We start from the raw sequence: 26,507 nt of genomic DNA, 5'->3' as shown, positions 1-26,507 counted from the left end.
ATGATTTTTGTCGAACCAACTGGGATCCCCATCTACTTTCCCATCACCCAGAAGCCAGACAAGCTGGGTACGCCCCCTCTGCTGGGTTGAGCTTGTTCTTTGCACTTAGCCCCACACAGTCCTTCCCAGAGATGCCACAAACCATAAATAGGTATCTCTCAGCCATGATATAGACAGGGAAGTGAATCCATATATGTGTTCACTTAGACAACTGAAAGGGTTTGAGGGTACAACTGGTGGTCAGAGGGGAGTCACAGTGTGATTACAAAGCCATTCTGCAGACAGTCATGTGTCTGAGGACAACCCCATGCATGACACGCTGGAGGTGAGTATACAGCCAAACACATGTTAAATACCTCTACTACCTGCTCAAGTATTCGCTGCGGCCAAGATTATACAGTTGGGCGTATTCCTAGAATCTGAATTACAGGATGTTGTTTTCATATACACCAATTGGATTACTTAACACAAAATTCAACAGTGCTGGATGTCTGAGTCTGAATAAATTACGGAATCATTATGCTGAGAATGGTCTGTTTTTAACAGGCTCAATCCTGGTGTCACTTACACTGAACCACAAATTCCCTGAGCATTTCTGCAAGCAGGCGTATGAATGAAAACATTCATAATATAACCAGTTCCTGCATTTTGCATAATACACATTCAGATCTCTGTTCAATTTTCAAATTAATCTTGCATTATGCATTAGCAGATGAACATACACAGCTGCTAATTCCTCGACAGAACAAATAAATCCTCACCTGGAGGAAAAAATAACCTCTGCAAAATGTATGTGGTGTTGTGTATTATCAATCAGCTTGAGGGGTTTTACTATTAAGTGTATATGAATTTAGAATTGGAGGATAATAACTGAACAGCCAACTGGATAGTGGAGGCAAGTTTCAAGATCTCCACCAAGGAATAATGACGTAGGGCAATGTGACAGCAGAACAAACACAACAAGGGCTCCCAAAAGAGTTCAAGGAGCATAGTGAAGGGAGGACAGCCTGAATGATGCATGCTTGGCTTCCATGCCCAGGCCTCTGCCACACCCATACTGATCCTGTGTCCAAACTGGTCCCCGATTTACAAACCACCTTCAAGTTCCTTCCATAGTTTCATGCATGGTGGTCCTGCAGGTCCTCTTGCCTGTGTGGTTCACACGTTGAGACAGATGGCACTGCATATGTACCAAGAGGTTTTGAAAGACAGCTCTTGGGGGACAGCAGGTGTTCAAGCCACTCCAAACTGTCTCCAGCAAAGTGGCTTTGGTTTTACTGGGATTGGGGGGTATGGCCAGCAAAAGCAGTGACAAGGTTTGCAAAACCTTGAACTTCCCACCAGCATTCAGAGAAGTCCATTTTCTTCTTGGCACAAGAGGATGGGACTTGAAAACAACAGCAACCAAGCATCAAACATAGAGCCAGGCTCTTTGATTTTCTCACCTTTCAATGGCCACAGAGGATTTCAAAATCCTATCCTGAGAGTTCCCTGTAGTGTGACTCAACCTACCTGAAACTGGCTCCTTGTCAGGAAAAGCTGTGTAACATTTAAAAGCAATGATGTCACACAGAGGAAAGGACATTGGCCAGAGGGCAGAAAACATGAGATGCTGCGTGTTGAATTGTGGCCCCTACACAAAAAATATATGCAAGTCAAGAACCTCAGAACCTTGCAATGTAGCCATATTTGGGATTATAGATTATGTGGAAGTAACTAAGTTAAGATGAAATCACACTCAGTCAGAACAGGCCTTTTTATTAAATGAAATAGTGTCCTTTATTATGAATGTATTTATTGAACTCAGTGGTGAGGAGCCAGGGGAGAGATACTCCCATCTGGTTAACCCCTCAAAATGCCTGCAATGGTTAGGGCTGTGTCAGGGCTCAACAAGGAGCCAGGAGTTCCAAACAGCTTTCTCGCGTGGGTTACTCCACTCACCACCGGCTGCCTCTCAGGATGTGCATGAGCGGGAACGTGGAGTCATGAGACGGAGGCAGAAACTGAACTCAAGCACTCTAACGTGAATGCCTTCACTGCTGAGTTAAATGCCTGCTCCTAGACCAGCATACTATATAAGAAAAGAAAAAATGAAGACACAGAGACAGGCAGATAGGAAGAATAGCAGGTAGCTGCAGAGGCATCTGTGCATGCAGCTGCAAGCCAAGAGATGCTACGGCTGGAGGGGAAAGAGATATGAGGGATACTATCCAGTTTCCCCCGTACATGCTTGGCCCACGGCTTTCCAGGCTCCAGCAAGTTGGGAAAACAGAGTTGTGTGTCCAACAACAGCTCTAGGAGGCTAACAGAGCAGGGAAGCAAACAACTACTTTCACCGGCAAGACTTTAGTGTGTAATTGATATTCAATTACTCAAAATTATTGTTAAAACTGTGAAGATATTTTCTATAAAACATCTAGACTTGGTGGTTGGTGCTGTGGTACAGTGGTTCAAGTGCTGCCTACAGCACCGGCATCCCATACGGGATCCAGTTCAAGTCCAGCTGCTGCGTTTTTGATCCAGCTCCTAGCTAATGCACCTGGGGAGGCAGCAGAGGATGGCGCAGGTACTTGAACCCATGCACCCACATGGGAGACCCAGAAGAAGCTCCTGCTTTCAGCCTGGCCTGTTCCAGACCTGGTTATTGCAGCCGTTTAGGATATGCAGCAGTGGATGGGAAATCTCTCTCCCCGTCTCCTTCTCTAACTCTGTTTTTCCACTGAATAAAATAAATTTTCCAAAAGAAAAACCATCTGAACTGGTGGCTCATTATGCTTAATAAGTTTATAGGCAAATTTGTGAATAGAAGACAAATATGCATTTCTGTAAGATGTGTAAAAAATGTTCACAGTGATTATCTCTGGGTTATGGGATTATATGTCCTTTTCTTTATTGTTACCGCCAAATTTTCTGCAATGCAGTGTTAACATTGTGGTCTCACTAATAATGCCAATGCCACTGTCTCTGACACAGGCACTGGCTGGAGTGCTGGCTGTTCCACCTGTGATCCAAAGGCAGCAGAGAATACCCAGGTGTTCAGGCCCCAGCTACCCATATGGGAGGCCTGCATGGAGTTCTTGGCTCTTGGCTTCACCCTGGCCTGGCCCTGGAGGCTGCAGCCACCTTGGGGGTAGACCAATAGATGAAAGATCCTGCTCTGTGTCTCTAACTCTTTCAAAATGAATCATTGCATATTTAAAATGTTTCTGTACATTGTAGTAATAAATATTTTAGAAAGAAACCGTTTTCTTTCTAAGGGCTATTATTTTTTTATCACAGCAAGAAATGGGATTCAGCGCCTTCTTGTCCTAAGGGATTCTGTCCTAATTTTTGACCCAGGGCTCATGGCGTGTTCACGGTGTTTTAGGATAGAACACACAGTCATAGGAACCCTCAGGTGTTTCTGTAGAAATCGGGAAGGATGAACCTCTGCTGCCAGGCCCAAGGCTCTGGGCAGGGAATATGTGAGTAACTCCTTTCTGATTTAGTATACTAAGACAGTTCCTCTTATTCTTAGTTATCACAAACACAAGTAGATCTCAAAGCCCAGCGTATTAGAATTCTCTTGTAACCAAAAAACTCAAATACATTTGCAATGCAGCAGAAAGGTCTGGCTCTGCTATGCTGGCACACACAGCAGCAACTTCTATCTGCTGCAACTTACTCCTAAAATCTGCACAAAATATGCAAAGTAACAGCCTGAGTCCGAAAAAAAAAAAAAGGTCATTAAAAATCTGAACTTCAGAGTAGTCAAAATCTGGAGAAGGGGTAAACCTATGACCTGGCAATTGTCTGTGTCCCACGCTGGAGTGTTTGTGTTCAATTCCCAGTGCCAGCTCTGGCCTCCTGTTGCAGATCCAGGAAGGCAGCAGTGGTTCAGGCAACTGGGGTTCTACCATCCGCATGTGAGACCTGCATTGAGTTCCCACCTCTGGCCCTGGCCTAGCCCAGTCATTGCAGGCATTTACTAAGAGGGCAGTAATATGCATTCTCTTGGTCTTAAATGTTAAAAATGGAACATGTTGGTGAAGCACAGGCGTGAGTTTCCTACTTTCTCTTTCCCCTTGGCCCAGACAGCAGGGAGCAATTATGAAACTGCTAGGTGGATGGCAGTGTGAGAACTAAGATTCTGATAGGACTCTTGTCTTTCTGCCCAGAGCAGAGGTGAATTTAGAGGGGAGCAGGCAAGGGGAGGAGCTTTTGATGGACAAATCCCAGTTTCAAGAGAGACCCATCTGTCTCAGGAAGGCTTAGGCAGCTGAACTCACACCTTGGTCACAGTCAAGTTCCAGACAAAACCTGAGTGGGCCAAAGCAAATCCAAAGCAACACAGGGAAGGTTTCAAAAACTGGGCTAAGAATAAAAGCACAGGACTTCTCGGTTTTGAGCCTCAAGAGGGCTATTGTCCTATATTTGATGTTAGCTGTGTTGACCCAGGTATAAACACTCAGTTCACAGATCATGAAACTGTTCTTTAAAGTTGATTTTCAAAGAGAAGAGTAGTGATACATACTACAGTCTTCATAATAATGAATGTAGAATCTGGGAAAGAAATAAGCAGGTATGAGGGAACACATATCCACCTGCTAAACTGAGTGGCCTTCCACAAACTGTCTAACCTTCTGGACTGTTTGTTTCTTCTGTCAAATGGAGATTCTAATTTTCCCTCTGATGAATTCTGTGAGGACTAGACGGTTAGTGTAAGAACAGGCCCAGGGTGCTGCTAAAAGGAAATGTGAGAGGACCATACCTCCACATGGCAGCTCTGCAGACAATGCCATGGGCAACAAACCCAAGTTCCTGGGAGCAGCTTTCCCTGGGGCACTGTGGCAGGCCGAGCATTATCACCTGCTGTAACTTTCCTGAGTGCCTGGACCTCAGAATGACTTTGCCAAAGTGCCACCCTATATGAAAAAGCTCCCTGAATGATTTTGCCAAGGATTCCTGCTCCCAGGAGCATCTCACTCTTCCAAGGCTATCCCAATATTATGGATTATCCTTTGAGACTGCATTGGGAAATGTTGGCCTGCTGAAATCAGCACTGGGCTGAGAATGGGGAGACCAAGCCAGGAGTTCAGGTCGTGTGCAAAAATTTCACCTCTCTGTGTGTCGCAGTTCCTGTCAGCACACTGCCAAAGGATAGGCCAGAATCTCTCCTCTAAGATGTTGTATGGATCTGTCCAAGCAATTCTTCCAAAAATGTCCATCTTTGAGCTCTAAATCTCAAAAAGAGAAAAAAAATTCCCCATGGGATGAAAATTTCCAGAAGCATCACATCTCGGTTCTTGGCAAACAACTGTATCATTTTCCACCAACTCTAACCACCACTGTGTAATGCTCATCTGTATAATGTTTCCAGATGCTTCTGCAATTGGCTTTGTTGTATTTAAATTCTATCTATTACATTGATTAAAATGTTCTCTCTTCTCTTTCAACAAAGCGTCTAGTCGGAAAAAAAAAACAGGCACTAACGAGGACAAGACGAAATCCACTCTCTGTAGGCAGGTAGTTCACACAAAACCTGTGAAATGATGCCTTTTCCAATGCTAAATCATGATCCCTCTGTACCTCTGCATTTCCAACTTCAACTGGCATGGCTGCAATGATGCCTTCCATAAGACAAAGGAGAGAAAGAGAGTATTCTGGAATATAAGAGCTATTTTTCAAGCTATCTAAGCAACAATCACTTGTGATTTAGCAAAGGCTGGCACTGACAACTAATTTAATATTTGCTTCCATAATAAACCATGAGATATGCCAACAGTGTAGAAATGTCCATTTTTATTACCTTGCAGATATTCAACCAAATTCTAGATTAAAGCCAATCAAGTTGTTGTTTTGAACAGAAATTGCCAAGATGATTGTCAAGTCAAAGATCCAAGAGTAGTCAAAGACATTGTCTAAGAATGAAGCTGGAGAAATTACATTAGCAGTCTTAGGAATTCTAAAACTTCAATAAAACACTATAGTATTTGCCTCATGAGAGAAAGATACGCCATTGGACATTTGATTTATGACAAAGACTGCACTGCACATGTGGGAAGAAACTATGGTCTTTCAAGGAAGGTTGCTGAATCAATTAGATATCCCAGCAAGATCAGCCCAGAATCTTGATTCCTGCCTGGTATCACACACAAACATTACTTCCAAGGCCAGTGTGATAGCCTAGTGGCTAAAGTCCTTGCCTTGCATGTGACAGGATCCTATATGGGCACCGGTTCTAATCCCGGTGGCTCCACTTCCCATCCAGCTCCCCACTTGTGGCCTGGGAAAGCAGTCGTGGATGGGCCAAAGACTTGGCACCTTGCACCCACGTGTTTGACCTGGAGGAGGCTCTTGGCTCCTGACTCTGGATTGGCTCAGCTCCAGCTGTTGCAACTACTTGGGTTGTGAGTGATCTGATGGAAGATCTTCCTCTCTGTCTCTTCTCCTCTCTGCATATCTGACTTTCCAATAAAAATACACAAATCTTAAAAAAACATTTAAAGAAAAAAATTAATCCCAAATTTGTTACACATCTAAATGAAGAAAAAAAAACTGCTAGGCGATGATGTATACTTTGTGACCTTGGGATAAACAGATATTTCTTAACTCAGGCACGGGGAGCACTAACAGTGAAAGAAATGACTGATAAGTAAGACGAAAGCAAATCTGTTCATCAAAATAGAGCATAAAAAATTAAAAAAGAAAGCCACAGAAAGAGAACATATTTATACTCCATAAAACCACGAAAGACTTTCAAAATATATATGAATAGATATAAATCAAGGACAATGAATTCAGTTTCTAATGGTCAGAAGGCTTCTAAAGACATTTCACAAAAGTGCCCAATAAACATACAGACTCTTAAGCTTTAGTCACTACGGAAATGCAAATGGGATGCAAACACACCTGCCAGCATAGCTAAACTCATGAAGACAGACAATCCCAAGTGTTACAAAGCGTTCAGTCACTGGAATTCTAATGTTCTCTTTTGGGAGGATGACCTTCCATTGGAGCTGAATGTACATATATCCAAAGACCCAGCCACGTTCACTCTTGGGTGCAAAACCAATAGAGCTGCAAGAAAATATGCTAAAAAAACTGAGAGTAAGATTCTGATTCAGCTCAATCTGCATAACCTACACATCCATCAGTAGTTGCATGGGATACGTATTTGGTGCAGCAGTTAAAATGCTGCTATCTGGTGGCTCACATTCCAAATTACAATGCCTGGATTCAAGTCCCAAAACATTTAAAAAGAAGACTAAATGTAATAAAGATGGCAAGACACTTTTACATACATGAAATGGCTAAGCAATGCATAAATACTAAGATAAACAGAAACTTACATTAAAAAAAAAAGCTGAAATTTCCTTTCTGAAAGGTTTCAGTGTGTGAGTGAAGTGAGTAGAAGAGGAATTAGCTGAAGTTGGATGGAGTTTATTGCACCAGCAGCCGGTGGGTGTGGCTCCTAGCACATGCCAATGACTGCAGGGGCTGCTGGAGGTTTGAGGTGTGTCTCCGTGTGTATTGTGTCTTCCTACCAGGCTCAGTTGGCTGCCATTTCCTGCATTCATTTAAGAGTTTCTTGAGGACAAAATTGCAAATCAGCAAACACTAAATTACATTATGTTCATATTGTTCCCTCATGGAAAAAAATCATGACAGAAATTTGCATTTTCCAAACAGGAATTATAATTTCCAAACAGGAATTATAGCAGAACTGTTAATACCTTACTACTCTACTCAAATTTTAAATGCAACCAACATTTATCTATGTTGTTAGGTAACAGGATGTTGATGGTCCCAGAAAGGGTAAAAATGGAGAGATCTCGGAGATATGTCCAGAGTACTAGGATGGGCTATATAGGTGTGTCCAGTTTGTAAAAAAAAAAGAAATTTATGTTTAAAACCAAGCAGTTTCTAAATGTACATTATTTTTCCTTAAATTCAACAATGAAATGCTACTTCTAAAATAGGAAACAAAACATCTCTTTTAGGAAGTCTTTCTTGGCTTTTAAGACGCATGAGATTTTTCTCCCTGTCTGCCACACACATGGACATTCAGTTCTTCCTCAAAACATACACAAATCACTGACACCCATGTCACAAACATTCATGTAGTTTTTCTCATGTTGTGTTCAGTATCTTATCAACTGAACTCTTAAGAACAAAGCCAGATGCCTGAATATTATCAGATCCAGATAGACAACTAATCAAAGCCTAGTATCTTCTTAGTGGTGTGATATAATAAACATATCAGTGAAGAAATTAGATGACATGGGTTCAAATATCAGCCTTCCCATGATTCCAAGCAAAAAAAGGATGGCTAGTGTTCACCTAAATTTTCACTGATAGTCCCATGTGCACATGGCTTCCCCAAGAACATTTTAACAGAGAGGTGTTCTGAATGATCTATCTCCATCAGCAAGCACACGACATCTTGAAACATAAGCACATCTTAGAGACATCACAAAATCTCCCGCACACCCACCTGGACTCAGAACCCAGCAATCCTTCTTCAGAAAACAGTTCAAACACTGGCATGGCAGTTTACTTTCTCCTTATCACACTCCTGTGTTCCATCAATTCTCTTCCTAAGGCCCCTTTTGTGGAAATTCACCTTTTGTTTCCAAATAAGTGTATTAAACAGTGGCAGCATCTGGTATCAAACAGTAGGCTTCTAAACTCTGATGTTGATTATTTAGATAAATTCATCTGGATTACACACCTCACTGGAGAGCGGATAGTGGCCTAGAGCTATTGAGTCTACCAACTAAACTCAAAGGGAGAGGTTCTCACCCAGGACAATGCTGGCTCATCTTAAGCCATACATCATCTCTCCAGAACATAAGCAGATGCCCTGGGAGGCTGAGTCAGTTTCCCACAGTGCTGATGAAAACTGTGTAAAGCAATCAAGCATAGTGGAGTATCTTAGAGTGATACAAGAAACATTTCAATCAGAGTCCCCATTAGTGCCATTAAAATTTTATGTATTTCTTTGTAAGGTGGAGAGAAAGATCTTTCACTCTCTGGCTTTTTCCCCAAATACCTGAAACAGGCACAGCTGGGCCAGAGAAAAGCCAGCAGCTCCACCCAGGTCTCCCATGTGGGTGGCAGGGACCAAAGAACTTGAGCTATCGTATGCTGCTTCCCAGATGCAATGGAAAAAAGCTGGACCAAAAGCTGAAGTGGAACTCGATCCTCATATGATACATGGACACCTCAAGCAGTGGCTTAACCCACAATGTCAAAATACCTGCCTCATTACCAGGGGTTTGCAGAGTAACTGGGTGTTACTCTAGACCAACTGAATGGAATCCCTTACCATTCCTGGCTCCTGAGTTTGCATTTAAAAATAAGCATTCCAGGTGATTCAGATGCAAAATAAATTTAGGATACAACCATACTGGAAGTTAGGCAAAAAGAAGAGCTGACATCACACTGATTAAAGATGACACAAAAAAAGGGAGCTATCTCATTAAGAAATTTGTATACCTAAGAAGCCGTTGAACTTGACGGGACAATAAGATGCTGGACTCTATGTTTGGTATACGCTTGCAATGGGGAAATCTCAACTGAACTTGAGCTGTGGTTATGCAGCAAGGTGGAGGAATCCACCATGGTGGGAGGGTTTGGGGAGGGGTGGGGAGAACCCAAGTATCTATGTAACTGTGTCACATAATACAATGTAATTACTGAAGTTAAATAATAAATAATTAAAAAAAAAAAAAGAAATTTGTTTTCGACCAAGTCAACCCTGAAATCACTCAACACTGTGTTCATAACGGGCAGTGCAACTCCAGACATCAATCCTGCACTGAGCCACAGACGGGAGGCAGGGGTGTCATACATATTTAACACTGAACTGTCAAAGCAAATAAACAAAATCAGAACATTCCCTCCATGCCTTTCTGTGGACTCAACAGCGCCTATGATCCAGGTGTTCCCACCATTACAGCAAAGCCCCCAGCTACATGTCAAACTCACCACAGCCCGAACTTCTGCACATCCATCTGCTGGCTATGTAAACATAAAGCACTTCCTTGGGACAGCTTGGGAAAGTGACCATATGCTAAGCTGCAAAGTTTAAGGACACGAAAAATGCCAAACTAGCATTATGGAAAGCAGGGACTAGCAAGGTTCCTAAAAGATGAGTAATGAACTATTTCCTTGGATTGAAAGTGATGAAGGAAGGAGAAAATGAAATGGAAGAAGTCGGGAGGATGGAAGCAAGGGCAAACAGATATAGGAATGAACTAATTGAAATAAAAGTGGCTGACAGACATATATGTAAATGGACGAACAAGAGAGAAGAACCATGTTAGACCAACTATCCTTTCACCCTAAACTAGCTATAACTATTGAAACACAATTCAGCTCATACACAAGTTGCCCATCTAAAACATGCAATTCAATGGCTTTGGGTATATTCACAAGATAGTATAACTACCACAACCATATTTCATCATTTCTAATAACAAATCCATAACCATTAACTATAATCCTACAAACCTCTAGCCTTCTCAATTCTAGGCAACTCCTAATCTATTATTTTTCTTCATAGTCTATTCTGGAATTCTTACAGAAATAAAGTTAAATAAGTGGCTGATCTCTTTCACATAGCATGTTTTCAAGCCTACCCAATTATGTGACATGTATCCATATTCCATTTCCATAGGGCCCATGCCATGATCATTCCACATACTATTCAACCATTTATCAGCTGGTGAACATGAGAACTGTTTCTACTCCTTCACCATTCTGCATAATGACATCATGAACAGTCATGTACAAGATTTTGTACAAGATTTTTCTTTTTTTTTTTTTTTTAAGTATATGTCTGCAGTGAAATCGCTATGTCATATGGTAGCTCTGCTTAGCTTTTAGGACTTACCAGACAGTGTCTTGTTTTCCTTGTTAAATTCTTACCAGCAATGTATTTGGATTCCAATTTCTTCGTGTCCTTTCACATGCTTATTATCATAGAGTATAAAACTTTTCAATGATAGCCATCTAAGCAGTTATACTGCTTAGAGAAATACTATCTCATTTGATTTACATTTTCTTTTTAAAAAATATTATTGTAAAGGCAGATTTACAGAGAGAGAGAGAGAGGAAAAAATCTTCTATCACTGGTTCATTCCACAAATGGCCACGATGACTGGAGGGAGCCGATCAGAAGCCAGGAGCTTCTTCCATGTCTCTCATGTGGGTATAGGATCTCAAGGCTTTGGATCATCCTCTGCTGCCTTGCCAGGCCACAAGCAGGGAGCTGCATAAGAAGTGGATCAGCCAGAACACAAACCTATGAACCAGCACGTTATCCCTACAAAGTACCACTCATCCTCTTATTGTGGCATTTTTCTAGCACTGGTACATCCCCTTAACAGAGGACATGTGTAGAAATTAATCTATGGTAACCTATACCTGCTACATACATACATACATACCAGAGTTAGTCAGGAGTATGTAGCCTGTTTATCTATCTCAGGTACCAAAACCTATAAACTGAACCAATCATGAAGATTTAGATGGTACCCTAAAATTCTCAGAGAAAATTCTGAGGATTTCTTCTTCATCTTTCCTGTGCTTTGATATCAGGCAGCTATAGCTCAGGCCCTTGTCATCCCTCACACTGGGACACAGCCTCCTCACTCTCCCCTGCTCCTAGTCCTATTCTCTTCCAAATCAATCTCCACATTGTTTCTTCACAAACTTTCAAAACTGAGAACTCTGTTATCACCCTGGCAAATGTCCCTGCAACCTCTCCCAGCCCTGCTTATGAAGGATGAAGCCCACACTCTTTAGTGTGGCAAATGGAGTGTCTTCTGGCCTTCTGATTATTTTTCTGGTATCCACACGTACATCTAACCTATGCAGTCATGTCACACCCGATGTCCTTCCCTGCCATGACACCAAGATGCTTGGTCTCCTTAATTTACTATTTTATGGTACTAGGCCTTTGTGCCACACCAAGTTTGGTCCTTACCCTTTAAATTCACCTTAAGAACACAAATATCATGGCATGTGGTAGATGGTTGTTTAGATTTGTTCTAAAATAAACTTACTGCTGCATCTCTGAAACATTCACCTTTGTGTCCCCACAGTACATATGAAAGCATTATCTCCCAAAGCACGGTAACACATTGGGCCTGCACTTAATGCACATTTGATTGTCATTGCATCCCATGCACCCAGTACAGCAGCTGCAGAGGAATAAGGAAGCTTTCCCCCTCTAGCAATTTTTAAAATAATCTTAGCCTCATACCCAGACACTCCTTCCTGGCTCAGATGATCTCAGACACTTCCCACACTTCTTATTTCCCAGCCGTATACTTTTCGCTTCTTTTAGTAAAATCCTTGCTGATGATAGCAATTTTGTACAATGCACGATGCAAAAGTTATGACCTAACCCTCCATCAATCTTGCTGAGGCAGCCATGAGATGAGAAAAGTAATCAAGAATCGAGCTTCTCATATGAGAAAACTAAGTTATGAATAACGGTGGACACAAACAGAATGTTAAAACCAGATCAAGAACAATTTTGTTAAGATATTTGGTTTCCTTGAGCTCACTAACAAATAACTATTGGGCAAAAAGCACAGTTCCACACATGAGACTCTGTGACCGGAAGATGTTCAGGCACAGCTTGGCTGTGACACCCATTACATTATCTGACATCTTTCAAGTGTTCTGTGATGGACAGATGGCAGGACATAAATGGTGCCCTGCTGGCACCTGATCAAAAATCTGTTAAATGACCTTTTCATCAAGGAGACATAATAGGTGGTCCTACCCATTCAACATGCAAACAGATAATGGGAGAAATGGAAATCAGATTTATCTAGCTAAAACCCATATTCTTTTGTCATAACTGAGTGTGCCTTGGCTTCCTGCAAGTGGACCAGAGACGTCTTCCTACAGCCCTATGGGCAGAATATTCTAGTCCTTTTTAGCTCTGCACTGTCCGTTTTCCTCTTCCCTTGAAAGCTGCAGTTACAGCTAACTCTCTCCAATGCATACTCTTGACTCCTGGGAAACTTCTAAGAGCAAAGGGACACAACTGCTTTTTAAAACAAAATACTGCTTTTCCCTCTTCATTTGATGGATAGGTGAGTCTTGCCAATCTTCCCGTTTCCCAACAAGATCACAAGAAAATAAAACCAGGGCCTGGCACAATGGCGTAGTGGTCAAAGTTCATGCCTTGAACGTGCCGGGAGTCCATGCGGGCACTGGTTCTAATCCCGGCGGTCCTGCTTCCCATCCAGCTCCCTGCCTGTGGCCTGGGAGGGCAGTCGAGGACAGCCCAAAGTTTTGGCACCCTGCACCCGCGTGGGAGACCCGCAAGAGCTCCTGGCTGCTGGGTTCAGGTTGGCTCAGCTCTGGCGGTTATGGTCACTTGGGGAGTGAACCATCAGATGGAGGACCTTCCTCTCTGTTTCTCCTCCTCTCCATATATCTGCCTTTCCAGTAAAAATAAATAAATCTTAAAAAAAAAAAAAAAAAGAAAAAAACCCAGCACAATTAAAAAAGAGGGAAAAAAAAATCCTGAATCGTGCTGCCTGGAGACTAACTAGAGCTAAAATTAGCAGCTGCTTCCTTCTCTGCGTGAGAGTGGGCAGCAGCTGGGGCGTTACATCTGCCAGAGGAGAACAAAGCAGGGCAGAGAAGTGCTGTGGGCATGGCACCCAGCTTGGGCTGGCCCTGGGGATGCAGGCTTTGGGCCTGAGCTCAGCAAGAAACCAGGCAGCTCCCATATGGATCTGAATCAGCACTGCCCACTATTCCAGGCAGCTTCAGCCTTTCAGCCCAAAATAGGGGCCGGGACATAGATTTTCACACACATGTTTTGACTGGTTGCTTCCTTTAGAATCAAAGTCACAGGTTAGAAAAGGATCCATTGGATGAGATGACCCACAGGAAGGCACATGGTGGCCGGGAGTTTGACTTTGCTTAACATCAGCTTATTGGTGATGGTCACTGGGGGTTCCTATTTCTGCTCACCCATCTCTACCAATCACATCACCACTCTATAACCTGATGGACCCTGTTTGGGTAGCACAAGAGCTGCCCAGGAACCAAACTGGGTTTTCTCATTCTGCACTTCCACAGGGCCCTGGCTGGACCTCCCCTACTTCTGGATGGCCACAGGATATCAGTGTGATGGGGTCACCCCTACCACTACTTCACACTATGGGAATCTCCATCCTCTGGCCATAACCAGGCAGCACAGTCTGTGTCTAACTACAGTGTGGATGTCTATCCTGGAAGTGAGCGCTTCTGACCCTTTAGCCCCTGGGCTGGTGCTGTGAACTGTATTTCTTCAAGTGGAGGAGCCATCAGTGCTTTCTCTGCCTCCATCTACCCAGCCCTCGCAATACCAAGTTCCCTGTGCCAGTTTCCTAGGGCTTTCACACAAGCACCCCCAAACCACCTGGTTCCGAACAACAGAGGTGCTCACAGTTCTGGAGCTGGAAGTAGATCACTGTGTCAGCGGTTTCCTCTCCATCCACTGGGGGAAGATGTTTCTGGTCTCTGCCAGCCTCTGGGCAGCCTCACTCCAGCCCCGCCTCCATCTTCACACAGCTCTTCTGCCTGTGACTTCCTAGCATCTCTGGGGAACTCAGTCGCTCAAGATTCTGTACAAAATTTTCCCCTTTTCATAAAGACACTAGTCCTACTGGACTCCATCTTAACTTGTCACCTCTGCTAAAAAAAAAAAAATCAAAACAACTAATTTACAAACAAGGCCAAACATGTTTTTGAGGTGCTAGGAGTTAGGACTTGAAAACAATTCAACCCATCACACTCCTTTTGCTTTGGTTTATTTTCCTAGGAGGTGCCTTTGCAAAGCATGTTCCACAGCAGCAGGAAATGGGCTCACGGTAGGTTGCAAGAATCCTAAGCCAGGGCAGAGAAATTCACCCAGACGAGGCTCCCCCACCTGGAAGCATGCACCTCTGTCCTCCTGAGAAATCCCAAGAGGTGCGGAAATGCTGTTGACCACACAGGACTCACTTCCTCCTGTCTTTAAGAGATGGTGACTTTTTGCTTTACGATTTTTATTCTCATTTCAGAAAAGTCACTGAAATGCTTGAGTGCCTTCATTATCCTCAAGAGAAGTGACCCTGGATCCAGATAGAATTCCTGAGGCAAAAGCCAAATCCCTCTGGATTCCACTTTCTGATCTCTACTGCAAAGAAAAGGGCTGCCAGCAGCCCACGTTGCTGCCTGCAACCACCTTGGCAGCACTACTTGGCGTAGGACGTCAGTGCCACGGCCCTTGGGCTATGCTGCAGCCACCTTGGGGTCATCGTGCTTCTCTGGGCATTCAAATGCAAGACGAAACACTGTGACCTCTGTGATCCACTTTTTCCTGGGGCTGCAAAAGGGGATTATATTAGAAACAAGGTTTTATGGGTAACCCAGTGCAATGTCTCAACAAACCAAAGAGGGAAATTCAGCATCCTAAGCACTCGTTTGTCAGCCTGCCGGAATCCTCCACCAACTGGGCAGGCTCAGGATAAAACAGAGTGGCCTAACGGGAAATGGGCAAACACTTCACAAAGGAACAAACCCAAATGGCAAATAAACATATGAAAAAATGCTCAAGTTCCCTGGCAATAAGGGAAATCCAAATTAAAACATCAATGAGGTACCACCTAACGCCAGTAAGACTGGCCCACATGAATAAAAGCACCAACAACACTTGTTGGCGAGGTTGCGGGGAAAAGGGAACCCTACTGCACTGCTGGTGGGGCTGCAGGCTGGTACAGCCTCTATGGAAATCAGTATGGAGAACATTCAAACAACTCAAATACAACATACCGTATGACCCAGCAATAGCACTCCTAGGAATATATCCAGAACACTTGTTTTATGAGAAACCAACATGCACTCCTATGTTCATAGCAGCACAATCAGTAATTGCAAAAACATGGAAGCAGCCAAAATGCCCATCAACAGAGGATTGGATAAGAAAGCTATGGTTCATCTACTCCATGGAATACTACTCAGCTATTAAAAAAAACAAAATGCAGTTCTTTGTGGCCAAATGGGCCAAACTGGAAACCATAATGCTAAGGGAAATGAGCCAATCCCAAAAGGTTAAATACCACATGTTTGCCTTAATTTGATATGATGTTATGTATAACAAGTTATGTTATGAATGTTATATGTTGTGTATAAACCAAAATTGAAATGTCAATGAGGTGGTCACAGAAGGTGGATAAGAAATCGCATTTACTTTTACCATATTGGTTACTCATTACTATGTCAATTAATTCCATAATGATGTAAATTTTTGCTGATGGTATGTTGGAGCTTTTAATTGATCGGGATGATACTCTGCTGGCTCTGTCTTCAGACCAGAGAGGGTATACCTAAGAAGCCGTTGAACTTGACTAGACAATAAGATGCTGGACTCTATGTTTGGTATATGCTTGCAATGGGGGAATCTCAACTGAACTTGAACTGTGGTTATGCAACAAGGTGGAGGAATCCACCATGGTGGGAGGGTTTGGGGAGGGGTGGGGAGAATCCCAGTACCTATGAAACTGTGTCACATAATACAATGTAATTAATGAATTTAAAATAAAATTAAAAAAAAAAAAAAAAAAAAAAAAAAACAGAGTGGCCTGTGCTCAGCTCGGCTTGAAGGCGCTGAGAACTGCAAGTTCAGATTTTGCTCCCTCTCACGATCCCATGCACATCCACAATAAGAATCGGAACAACTAAACGTGCCCTGCAGATTCTGACAGTGACATCCAGGGCTGGTAATGAGCTAAGCCTCATAGAGCAGGTAGAGAAGAGTGTTACAATATGAAGGATATGGGGGTTAGGGGCCAAGGCCTGTTATCACATTATTCTGAATAGGTTTTCTAGCCTCTCTGAGCCTCACATTGATGTCTGCGCAAGCTGTCTCATAAGACTATTGAGATCAACTAAGTTGTGAATGGGAACATTTCTTTTCCAAAAGGATTCATTTCCAAGTGAGAGAGAGAGAGAGAGAGAGAGAGAGAGAGAGAGAGAGAGAGAGAGAGAGATTGGGAATCTTCTATCTGCTGGCTCATTTCTATCTGGTTACAATGGCCAGGCTAAAGCCAGGAGCTCCATCTGGGTCCTTCTCTTGGGTTGCAGGGGCTCAAACCCATGGACCATCCTCCACTGGTTTTCCCAAGCCATTAGCAGAGAGCTGGATCAGGAGTGGAGCAATCCAGACACAAACTGAAGCTCCTATGCATCACAGGCAGCGGCTCTACCTGCTATGCCACAATCCCAGCCTCAAGGAAATTAACAAATAAAGAGTTTTTAAAAATAAGTGCTATCACTACTACTAAGGGACACTAAATTATAATCTGTTAGAGGACTTGGGAAAGGTTTCATGACAGGAGTAAATATCTTTGCAAAAGGAAGCCAGAGCATATGTGGTTATTGGCTGGCCTTCACAACCTATGTAGAACTTCACCTGGTCAGACTGGATCACAGGCAAGTGGGTCACTTCAAGCCAGATCAGCCTGAGTGTCCTAACGCCTCATGCCTCATCTGTACGAATAGCACACACACAGAGGCAACAGCACCGCAACATCACTGCTCTAGATAATACTGAGCCCACAGATCAACTCAACTAAAACAATGAAGGAATCTAATAGTCCCATGAGAAAGCCTCTAACAAGGGAAGAAGAAAGGGAGAAGGAGAGAAGAGTAGAAGGTAAGGAGAGAGAAAACAAAATAGGCCAATGTGACTCCCTTAGCTCTCCAAGTTCATGAGGATCACCTATGCCTGGTGACTGGTAACAAGGACACGTGTGGGGGCCACCTCTTCTGTCCCCTCTGAACACACCACTGACACAGCCTGCGATCTGTGATTATGCCCAGTGAAAAATTGGGCAAACGGAGACTCTAAAGTGGACTATGTCAATCAGCGGATTCTGCAGTGACCTCGTCATGCTTGGAATGGCAAGGTTGGCAGCAATCCATTACTGTTGAACTATCAAAACCACTTGAGCAAGACCCTAGGAGCATGTCCCACATCAGGGACCTGGGATGGGTGGGAGACTGGGTGGGGCTTCTCCCTTTGTCTCCCCGTTTAACCCAGATACAGAAAAAAAAAAAAAAAACAATGTGAAAATAATGGTCTTAAAAAAAAAGTGTGATTATGCCCTTCGCTCCTGGCTTTATCAACATAGCCTTTGCAACATGACTTGGGTGCTCTCTATCAGGAGAGGGAATGTGTTTTTGGCAGACTTTGGGCAAAAGAATGCTGCAGAAGTAGTAGTGGATCAGTTCTGAGACGTTATGAGGTTTTTCTTGGGTTTTCTAAATAGACATGGAAGGAGCCAGAGTAAGACAAAAGGAGAAGTGATGATGGAAGCAGGGAAGCAGGGAGAACGAGTTTTGTAGATAAGACACTGTGGCTTTGAAGATGGAGCCCAGATGTCAGGGGTCAAAGGAAGACAGCCTTTGTAAGGTTGGAAATGGCAGAGAAATATTTTTTTCCCTGTGAGCCTCCAGAAGGATCTAGCCACCAACACCTTGACGTGATTTCAGGAGACTGATTTTAGACTTCTGGCCTCCTGAACCATAAAGGAATAAATGCAACATCATCCTAAACTGTCAGATTTGTCACGGTCTGTTATAGTGGTTATAAAATAACTCAAGTCATTGATCAGTGCCCAGAGCACCTGCAAAAAGAAATTCAACAACAGATTTGCTAAAGATTTTCTTCCCAGGGAGACACCTGACGCCACTGAATCATGCTAGATTTATCCTTGTGTTTACCAAAATACTAAGTGCTTTTAAAGTATTCCTGATTTGTACCATTTTTAAAAGATTTATACAATCTGAAGAGAAACTCTCTTGGGAATAAATATGTCCAAAGGAAATTAAATCAGCATATGAAAGAGTTACCTCCACTCCCAGGTTTGTTGCAGCTCAATTCACAAGAGTTGAGAGTTAAAATTAACCTAGATATCCAATAGCTGATGAATGGATAAAGGAAACGTGGTATATACACAGGATGTTGTATTACTTAGGTATAAAAAAAAGAATGAAATTCCAATATTTGCAAGGAAATGGATGCAACTAGAGAAATAAACCACAACAAAGTATCACAACTCTTAGTTGTGATAGTTAATATAAACACAGAATATACAAATTGCATGGACATCATATCATTGGCACACAGTTCTAAACAATGCTTCATCAAACCGAATCAGTTGAACAATATATTCATTTTCATGTGTTTGAAAAAAAAAAAGAAATGGAGAGAAGGGAAGAGTGAAGACTTTTGGGATGCTAGTAATACTTTGGTCTTCATTTGAGTGTTGGTTATGAATGCGGCCAGATGATGGAAATATACCTGTACATATAGGTGAATTTCTTGGTATTTATATTTTAAGATGTTTTAAATAATGTTCAATAGTGATTTAGGGAGACAGACTGATAGAAGGGATTCTCTGGTCACTGGTACATTGGATAGAATTGAAAGTAGGGTTTTCATTTCAGACTTCCTTCTGCCTTCAGCCACCAGTCCCACATCAGTATGCATATGTATGCCGGGGCAGGGGATGGTGGGAGATACAGGTCAGTTACGGGCTAATGAGAGACCCATAAGAAGAGCAGATGATGAGATTTAAAATATTACATGCCCATAAATCTATAAAAATACGAAATTCTTTCATTTGTATTTGGTCAACAGTGTCTAAGCTATTCTGATTTTACTTGATTTTCTATTTAAAGACACTAAAATATTTCCACAGCCCACGTAACTCTTTTCAAAATAAATCATGGAAACGCCTAATTAGCAGGAAAAAGTTTCACATAACCCCAGAGAAAATGAGGTTTCAACACACTGTGGTTCAAAGTCCTTTGTAGATATTTTAGAAAGCCTGTTAGCTTTTTGAAAAATTAATTAATTAATTTTATTATTTTATGATACAGTTTCATAGGCTCTGGGATTTCCTTTCTCCCTTCCTTAAATCCCTTCCTCCCAACTGATTTCCCTTATATTATTACAAGAGTATAGTCCTTCATAAACCGTCGTTAAGTCCATCATTCTGCTATTTAAGTGTTTCCTGAGATTAATACGCCTGAAGTACACCGGTAACTTGCCCTAAACTACTTGCAGAAAAACAGATGTCCTGGTCACCACAGTGATCATTAGGCTTAGAAGAAACAAAGACCTCCGCAAATCTTGAAAATCACAAGCCAGAAATAAATGAATATACAGCCATGGATAAATTCATGTGTGCTTCATTTACACATACACATCAACCACACCACTAGACCAATGGGTGGGAAGTTCCTGCTCCCCAAACTGTTCTAGAACTTTCAAAGGATCCTGTGGAGAAGAATGCAGGGGCACAGTAGTAACTCCATTTAAAGCAGGGATCAGTGTAGGTGGTGAAATGAACTCAGAAAGGATGGCCTCAGACACTGACACCTTCCCTCTGCTCCTCTCACAAGAAATGAAATTTTTCACCACAAGAATTCAAGAAGATGTAAAGAGAATGGATTTTTGTTTAGCCTCAGTCCTCCAGAATTTGCAGTGGCAAAGACCTGCTTCAGCTTTAAATAAAATACCTGTCCAGAGCCATTGGAATCAGTGCACAAATAAACTTCCCGGACAAGTTAGTAATCAGGGAGAAAATACACTTTCTTCTCTGTCAGCTAGAAATAGCAAGCAAATATGGGAATATAAAGGTTCTGACCTGTGTACAGAAACTACTAGCTCTTTCTTCACTGCAGTCTAGAGAGAAAAGGATCAAATTCCCTTGGTTCCGGTATGAGGACAGTCCAGGAGCTGGGTGTTGAGGATGTGTTGGCCAAACTATATCACACAATATGGAGAAAAACACAGGTATGCATGGTCATATGCTAGTACATAGATGCTGTGTGTGCGAAACAAAGAGTTGATGGTGAATGTCAAGTCCCCCCCACCCCTCTGAAAAGCTACAAAAGCCTAGATGCATAATCCAGGGCCCCACCTCTTGGAAAGCATTTTGGTTCCATTGGAACATAGCCCAGGGAGAAAAGTAAACTTCACAAAGAATACCATGCCTGCACCTGATGAACACAAGGCCCTCAGTCCTCTCTAGGTTGGACCCCGACATAAGTCCATCTCCTCCAGTTCTGCCCTAACCCCATGCAGTTCCAGGTGCATGGAGACAGCAGGGCAAGGATGCTGAGACCACAGGTGTCATCATGACTGACCTTGCAGGTGTGCAGTCACACCATACTAATATCTTTGCATTACAGAGCAATAGTCACTGTACTGATGAAATCAACTTGTGCTTCAATCTCGTAGATTTAAAGTAGACATGAAAAAGCTCCTTCCATCAGGAAATACTTTTGAGAGCCAAAACCAAGTTAGGACCACCTTGCACTTGTCTCCACAGAGCATAACAAAGTGGAGCCCCTTCAGCTGTGGGCCATGTGGACCAAATCCCTGACTGTGTCCATCTCAGATCCATCGACTCACCTTGTCCCTCATATATTCGCAGGCCTACACATCTATATTCCCCAAGCAGCTTAAAGTAAATTTGAACAGTAAAAAAGAGCAAAACCGAAGATTCCTTATTCTCTGTGGAATTCAGTGGCAGAGGTAATATGTGTTGACAAAATGCTTTGTGCATGGAACACCCCAGAGCCCTAGGTCCGCTGCTCTGTTCTTCTAGCCCTTCACTTGCGTTGTTGCTGACAACACCTGTTCTGCTGGACAGTGGAATAGGGGCATAGCATAAGGGGAAGGGCCCGATATACAGTGTCATATCACTCACAGAGACTACAATTTTTACAGAAGCTACCAAATAAACATTGTCGCTTAAGGCCAACAGACAGCTAAACCCAATGCACTCGGGATAGTGACCTGATGATAACTGGCTTAGGCCAATAAGGAGATGCTTCCAGGAACATCAGGGATGACAAGAAAGGTTCCCTGAGAATTAGGGAGGCTGCATCGTCTAAGACACCCATGTACCTCCACCTTATTAGCCATGAGGCACATGCAAACCTCCTCTCATCCCTCCCTCCTCCCTGACACATGTCTGCTCCTTTTCCTCTGTTCCAGGACTCGGAGAGAGGCAGCCCAGTACCTTGCCTCTGCCATAGCAACAGACTCAGAAAGGGGGGTCATCTTTCTACAAAACCTTTAAATGCAGACATTGAGTTGAAACATCATCTATTCTTCACAGTTTTGTTTCCTCACTCACTTCACTGCAATTTGCTCTGTGTTGAAGCAACAGGAACTGACAACAAAGTCAAAGGAAGAGAACCCGAGGCTGTGGGTCTTGGCCCTTTCATTAGTAGCTACACATGTAAGAGTGCTTCCAGTTAGCACACTCAGGAAGGCAGCAGGCGATGCCTCAAGTAGTGGGGTCCCTCCCACCTCCATAGATGATGAACCAGACTGATTTTCAGGCTCCTGGAGTTGGCCTGGCCCACCCTCAGCTGTTGTGAAACTTGGCAAATGAACCAGCATGTGAGAAATCACCCTTCCTATTCCCTGCTCTCCTCTCGCCTTCCTTCCCTATAAGCTCCATATATAAAATAAATATATAAATGAAACCTTTTACAGGATATGTTTAGAGGCAGGCATTTGGCCCAGCTGCTAGAATGTCAGTTCAGACACCCATATTCCACATGGGAGAATTGGGATTCCATATCTGGCTCCTGACTCCAGCTTCCTGCTAATGCAGACCCTAGAAAGCAGCAGTGATGGTTCATGTGTTGGGAACCTGCCATCCACGTTAGAGATCTGGATTGAATTTCTGGCCCTTGGTTACAGATCCAGCCCAGTGCCAGTATCTGAAGGCCTGCGAGGAGTAAACCAACAGATGAATGCTTATGTCATCTCTATCTGCCCTTCAAATGCATTTTTAAAAATAAAAAGTTCATTATGAAGTGAAATCTTTTGGTACAAGAGGTCTTTAAAATGTTTATGGAAAATATATATTATGTATAGTTTTTCATTATTTTTCACACTAGAATAAACTTTAAAGACTTATTTATCTGAAAGGCAAAGTGATACAGAGGGTAAAAAGAAGAGATGGCGAGATAGAGAAACAGAGACCTTCATTTACTGGCTCACTTTCACAATGGCTGGGATTGGTCCAGGCCAAAGCCAGGAACCCAGAACTCCATCTTGGTCTCCCAAAGGCAGTGAGAGGGGGATCAAGTACCTGAACCATCTTCTGCTGCTTTCCCAGATGCACTAGCATGGAGCTGGATCAGAAGAGGAGTAGCCTGGACTTGAACTGGTGCTCCAGTATGGGATGCTACTGTCCTAAGCAGCAGCTTGACCTATGGCATCATAATTGCAACCCCAAGACTCAACTTTGAATTTCATTTTTCCATAATCTTTTTGAAGTCTCTCCATATATGCAACCATTTTTTCTCTGAAGGCTCTGGGGCCAGATGAATTCCAGAATTTAAATTTCCTAGATTTTATTTTAGGAAGCTAATGTATGAACATCCCCAGCACAGTCTCAGGAAACATCCTTGAGACTAAGTGATCACTGTTGTACCAAAACCATAAATATGCATATGAATCTTCTTTCAGGTTAAACAAAATAGCTATGAAATGAAACCCAGTGGTCTCACAATGGGAGATGTAGCATCATGTGGCATTCACTTTTCTTCAAGATAGCAGTCATTCAGGAACAAAGATCCACAGCAGAGGACAAGTGGCACAGTGGTCCAAAAACCTCGGAAGAAGCCCCCCACACACACCTCAGGAGTTCCAGAGCACAGACTGCTGGGATCCACACAGTTACACTCATCTAGAACACTGCTTCCTCCCACATGCAGAAGAGAATGAATTTTGAGACAGAGATTTCTATGGCAAAAACTCACTGAAGCTTTAGTTTCTTACTAAGCAACCGCTCTTCATTCCCCCAGTGCACCTGCCTTCTGTACACCTGACGAATTCCTCATGATGGCTCCAATCCACCTTGCAGCCCACTCCTACAGAAAGCCAGCTACTCCATCTCGTGAGCTCTGCAAGTCACTTACAGACATGCCATGCTAAGTCTGCTATCACATTTTCATTTCCACATTTGGCTCCCACATTTCCATATGCTTTTCTTTTTTACATTCCTCTTTTCTCGGGGCCTTGCAAGCAGCAGACATTAAATGTTTGGATAACTGAAGCAAGAATTGGAGCCTTGTCACTGCAGCAACAAGCCACCTCTGAGCCAGCATCATTCCAACTCACAATGTTTTCAACACTGTGCTAAGTTCTTTGGTGGGAGGTGAGATGCGTGGGAGATACTGTCAGCCATCTTTAGATTTTCTGAGCCACCATCCTCCACACATATTAAAGTTCACCCTCCACTTGAAATGCACATGGTCTTTTCAGGAATAACCAGCGAAAAAATCTTTTAGAAAACAAGATCAAAAGGGCGATTTTAGTGATGAAACTCAAGGGGAGGAGGGATCTCTGAGGCTCCTGGGAGCCTGGCTCGCTCAAGCTTGCACGGTTGAGGATCTATGACCTGCCTGCTGAAATCCTGCAGTTGTGTTGGGGCCTTTTCTGGAGTGAAAAGAGCTTCAGGGAACATGTCGCTGGCTCCTTGGAAACACAGATGTGGAGACAACAGCCCACATTGCTTAGCAAAATCTCTCAAAACTGAAGGACAAGACCATGTTGCTGATCAGAGAAACAGGAATTTTTTTTTCTTTTAAAACATAATTTTAAAAGTTGTGCATGGCTACAGCCATGCACAACTGCAGTTAACTCCAAACCTTCCATTTCTCTTAAGAATGTGATACAACACTTACTTTATCCAAGAATAAAAAGCACGGTGTTCACCAACAAATGATGATCAGTTATTCACGTAATTATGTTTTCAATGCTCCCACATACTAGCATTGTGCCTGCTGCAGGTGTAGCTCTCCTATGGACTTTGAGATGATCCACATAATATACATAATGTAGTGTTTAGACAAAAATATACAAAACCAAAAGCTAGGGCAGGTGTTTCAGTACAAAAGGTTAGACTGTTACTTGAGATGCCTATATCACCTTTAAAAAGTGCTGGTTCAAGTCCAAGCTACCCTGATTCTGATTCAGCCACTGCTAACACGTCTAGGAAGCGACAGGTTCTGACCCAGGTACTTCAGTCCCTACCACCTAAGTGGGGAGCTTCTGGCTCCTGGCTTCAACCTAGCCAAACCCAGCCCAGCCAAGCCAAGCCCAACTATTATGGCTTAATGCTGGTGGGTGAACCAGCAGATGGAAGAGCTCTCCCCCTCTCTGGCTCTTCTTCTGTCACTATGACTTTCAAATAAACAAATACTTAAAAAGTAAAATCAAGAGCTATAACAAACACGCATGCCATGCCCACAGCTAGGTATAAGGAATGCAGAATTTGGAAAAGCTGGGATAAGGTGCTGTGATGTTAAACAAGTATCGCACATGGCAGGTATGTGGTACATTAAACACAGGGAACACTGAAAGTCATAGCTAACCATGGCAGTCTGTTTCTGGTTGGACTCTTGTAGGTCATTTAGCAAGTATCCAGCAACAAATGACTCCCACAAATCCCATCTCCATTACCAACACCACACATGAAAACCAAGACATGAACTGAAAACAGTACTTTCAGGCCACATACCTTGTATGAAGATCCTATTCCAGTAGGTTTTCCCAACTTGATTACCCCCAAGAAATACCAGGTTGAACAGGATGAGCATGGAAGTGGAGCAAGAGGCCAGGGCAGCATGGACTCGGCGGCGAGCTTGAGGGGAGAGGTGTCGGGCCTGTGGGGAACAGGGTAAAAGAGTTGTCTGGGGTTAGGCAGAAGAAACAGGGTTCAGAGGTCACCTTGTCAACAACTAAACCAGCTCATTGTTTAAGCAGCTCTCCAAGGGCCTAGCCCTGCAGCACTGCCCATTCTAGTCTTAGCAAATAAGTACAGACCTTAGAGCTGCCACTTCCTCCTGCCACAATGGGCTTCCCCTTGACATGTGGAACAGAAGCAAGCAAGCTGGCTTAGTGAATGAGGAGCCCTCCTTGTCCACAGGGGTGAGGCCTCCATGGGATCTCTGCATGAAAATCTAAAGGGGCAAGAACTTGCAACTGCTCTCTATGAAAACAGAATCGACAGCTCCACTTGTCCAGGTCAAGATCAGAGTGATCTTCTGGGCCAGTTGGCTTGACCCTGGGAAGCCACCCAGGAATTGGCCCACAGCAAGCAGACAGCAAAGCTGGAACAGCCCACTGCTGGAGCCAGAGCTCTGAGCACACAATGTGGACAGCACACGGCAACACGGGAGCACAGTGGTGTCACAAGGCCCGAGTCTCCAGAGCCAGGAGGACACCTCCAGCATGGCCCAAAATGCTGCTCCTCCATCCCCGCTCCTCATTACACCATGTTTTCCTCTTTTAATATATCTGGTGATTTCACAAAGCCAGCAAAGCCCTTAGTCCTGATAGCTGAGGGCTCTAGGGCCCCTCAGAGTGAAAGGTGCATTGCCTTGGGGACTCTCTTCTGCGACTGCAGATTTGGAATGACAGTCAG

General features: G+C 43.2%; 1 protein-coding gene across 2 annotated transcripts in view; it reads right to left on the bottom strand.

Annotated features, from left to right (window-relative positions):
• Window positions 1–26,507, bottom strand: part of HHAT (hedgehog acyltransferase) — a 262,535-nt gene that overhangs the window by 16,519 nt on the left and 219,509 nt on the right. For both annotated transcript variants that reach the window (XM_058669146.1, XM_004578676.4), the window contains exon 11: window positions 25,602–25,746. In XM_058669146.1, coding sequence (XP_058525129.1) covers window positions 25,602–25,746 — 145 coding nt within the window. The remainder of the gene's footprint in view (window positions 1–25,601; window positions 25,747–26,507) is intronic.

This window comes from Ochotona princeps, chromosome 10, assembly GCF_030435755.1.
Source record: "Ochotona princeps isolate mOchPri1 chromosome 10, mOchPri1.hap1, whole genome shotgun sequence".
Taxonomy (NCBI): Eukaryota; Metazoa; Chordata; class Mammalia; order Lagomorpha; family Ochotonidae; genus Ochotona; species Ochotona princeps.
Note: the sequence above shows the minus strand (reverse complement) of the source record. Positions and strands in the feature narration are given on the sequence as shown.